The 2,918-nt window shown below is 53.6% G+C and overlaps 1 protein-coding gene across 1 annotated transcript; it reads right to left on the minus strand.

The window, feature by feature from the left end:
• Nucleotides 1–405: 405 nt before the first annotated feature.
• LOC135577850 (olfactory receptor 14J1-like) lies at nucleotides 406–1,594 on the minus strand. The gene has a single exon (XM_065047968.1). It carries the CDS (start codon nucleotides 1,462–1,464, stop codon nucleotides 406–408), a length of 1,059 nt encoding a protein of 352 aa, XP_064904040.1. The 5' UTR covers nucleotides 1,465–1,594.
• Between the last annotated feature and the right edge of the window lie 1,324 nt (nucleotides 1,595–2,918).

Genomic DNA, 2,918 nt, shown 5'->3' on the forward strand with positions numbered 1-2,918 from the left:
TGGGTAAGTTCTACCTGGGATGTACAGACCACTCGTGCAACCTTCACACCAGACCAGGGAGAACTGGACACGGTCAGTACTGTTGCTCATGGTTGTGTAAGTGCTGCTGTTGGTGTGGTGGTCCTGAAGGTGCTGTTGCCTGTTGGAGCTGGTCTGCGTCAGATTGTCTGTGTCCATCTTTGTTTCCCTGAAGATACCTGGTTTAGTGTGACAAAGAGGATTTTTCTCTGGCTGTTTTTGAGGTGAAACTCCTGGGCTTGTTGTTGATATCAGCTTTAAAACAACAGTCAAATCTAGAGGAAATGCAAGGGAGAGAGATCATTTTATTACAGAGAGGCAATGAAAGGAAATAAAGAGGATAAAACAATAAATAGAGTACAGGTCTGCACTGGGATACAGTAGAAGTCATTTCTGTAGAGTCATTGAAAGTTTATCAGCATCAACAAACACCCATGAAATCCCTTTCCTAATGGACTCCTTGAGCTCCTGGTTCCTCATGCTGTAGATGAGGGGGTTCACTGCTGGAGGCACCACCGAGTACAAAACAGACACCACCAGGTCCAGGGATGGGGAAGAAATGGAGTGGGGCTTCAGATAGGCAAATGAACCAGTGCTGACAAACAGGGAGACCACGGCCAGGTGAGGGAGGCAGGTGGAAAAGGCTTTGTGCCGACCCTGCTCAGAGGGGATCCTCAGCACGGCCCTCAAGATCTGCACATAGGACACCACAATGAACACAAAACAGCCAAAACTGATTAACAGACTAAACACGTTAAGCCCAAGTTCCCTGAGGTAGGAGTGTGAGCAGGAGAGCTTGAGGATCTGGGGGATTTCACAGAAGAACTGGCCCAGGGCATTGCCCTTGCACAGGGGCAGTGAAAATGTATTGGCCGTGTGCAGCAGAGCATGGAGAAACCCAGTGGCCCAGGCAGCTGCTGCCATGTGGACACAAGCTCTGCTGCCCAGGAGGGTCCCGTAGTGCAGGGGTTTGCAGATGGCAACGTAGCGGTCGTACGACATGATGGTGAGAAGAGAATACTCTGAACCAAGCAAGAAACAAAAAAAGAAGACCTGTGCAGCACATCCTGCATAGGAAATGACCCTGGAATCCCAGAGAGAATTAGCCATGGATTTGGGGACAATGGTGGAGATGGAGCCCAGGTCGAGGAGGGCGAGGTTGAGCAGGAAGAAGTACATGGGGGTGTGGAGGTGCTGGTCCCAGGCTATGGTGGTGATGATGAGGCCGTTGCCCAGGAGGGCAGCCAGGTAGATGCCCAGGAAGAGCCAGAAGTGCAAGAGCTGCAGCTCCCGTGTGTCTGTGAATGGCAGGAGGAGGAACTGGGTGATGGAGCTGCTGTTGGACATTTGCTTTTCCTGAGCACGGGGCGCTGTCATGAGGAAAAAAAAAAAAGACAGTGAGAGTCCAGGGCAGAGTTCTCTGACAAAAATCAAACCAACTCCCATAGACCCTCCCCTGTCACACACAGACACTCTTGTGTTTTTCTAGGAGCACCTTTTTCAGCACTGTGGCTGCAGCCTGGCTTGGGGCTGGAAAATGTGCAACCAAGAGCAGGGCCTCTGCCCATGGGCCATCGATAAGTCAGCCCAGCTCTGCAGAAGTGGGGCCACAGGAACGGTGGGGACTGTCCTGGTTCTGCTAACACAGAAGGGCTGTCAGCACTTGCTTTCCCATTGAAAGGGAACAGAGAAGGTGAAGGCAGTTTAAGAGTTGAAGGTTTTTTTACACCTCCCCCCATATTCACTGCAGAGTGTTGCTGGGTGTCAGAAACCATCAGCATTTCTGCTGCACTCAGGGAGAACAGAGCGAGTCCTGCGAGACCAGAGGTGCCTGTGTGTCAGTGCAGAGTGAGGGCAGCTGCTCTGTCCCTCTGTCTTGCTTCATCTGCCCTGGGCTGGCACCTTTCTGAGATGGAGGGTGATCACACTCCCATGTTACCCTGAAAAGCCACCAGGCACTGCTGAGAGCAGAGGGATCCACCTCAGACCATGACAGGTCTCACCCTTTCCTGAGGTCTCAGCAAACCACATTTAGCCCAGGACACACACAGCTCATTCCCCAGCCCCACAGACTGCATTGCCCACAGCCCACAGGTCAGAGCAAAGCTGGGACACGTGTGCCCATGGACACACCTGCAGGAAAGGACTCACAAGCTCAGGCTGTGGCTCTGCAGCTGAAACTGCCATCCCCAGAGAGCCTGACAGCAAGAACAAGATCCCAACAGCAGTGACCCAGAGCAGGGGAGCAAGAAGGAAAATGCGGTGAGGGTGGGTGTGAGAGAGGCCAGGGCAGAGGCAGCCGGGCACTCAGACAGCGTCACTCTTCCCCAGCTGTGCAGCCACCTCCCAGACACCAACACTGCCGGGCAGCTGCTCTCAGCCCCTGTGCTCTGCAGAGGAACTGGAGCTCTGGCTGCACAGGAGCTGCTTCATGCCTTGGAGCCCCCGGCCCTGAGGGCAGAGGCTTTGCTGGGTGGGACAGGAGGCCAGGGGGCTGCTCAAAGGACGTATCTGACCTGCAGGGGATCACAGGGACTTTTCTCTGTTCTCCCTCCCATAATAATTCCGGGTTTGGTTTCCTCTCCTTTCTGATCATTTCCCTGCTGCCTGGAGATTCTCCCCTGGGAGGTGTTTCCCTGTCCATGTCTCTTCCCTGTCAGTGCTCACAGACCATCCCACCCTCTGTGCCCTCCCCCTGGCCCTACAGATCCTGCCTGTTCACAGGGCACTGCCTGGGGGCATCTTCCTGTTTGCAGGCTGGAAAACAGGACAGGTCAGACTAAGGCTGACAGGTCCAGCCAAGGTGATGCTGTTTCTGCATAGGCAGAGGAGAGGCAAGGCATGCCAGGATTCTCTTGAAGACCTACTGCAGTTCATGTGTCTCAAGTATTTGTTTAAAA

The sequence above is a fragment of the Columba livia genome, unplaced genomic scaffold (genome assembly GCF_036013475.1).
Source record: "Columba livia isolate bColLiv1 breed racing homer unplaced genomic scaffold, bColLiv1.pat.W.v2 Scaffold_153, whole genome shotgun sequence".
In the NCBI taxonomy this organism is placed as follows: domain Eukaryota; kingdom Metazoa; phylum Chordata; class Aves; order Columbiformes; family Columbidae; genus Columba; species Columba livia.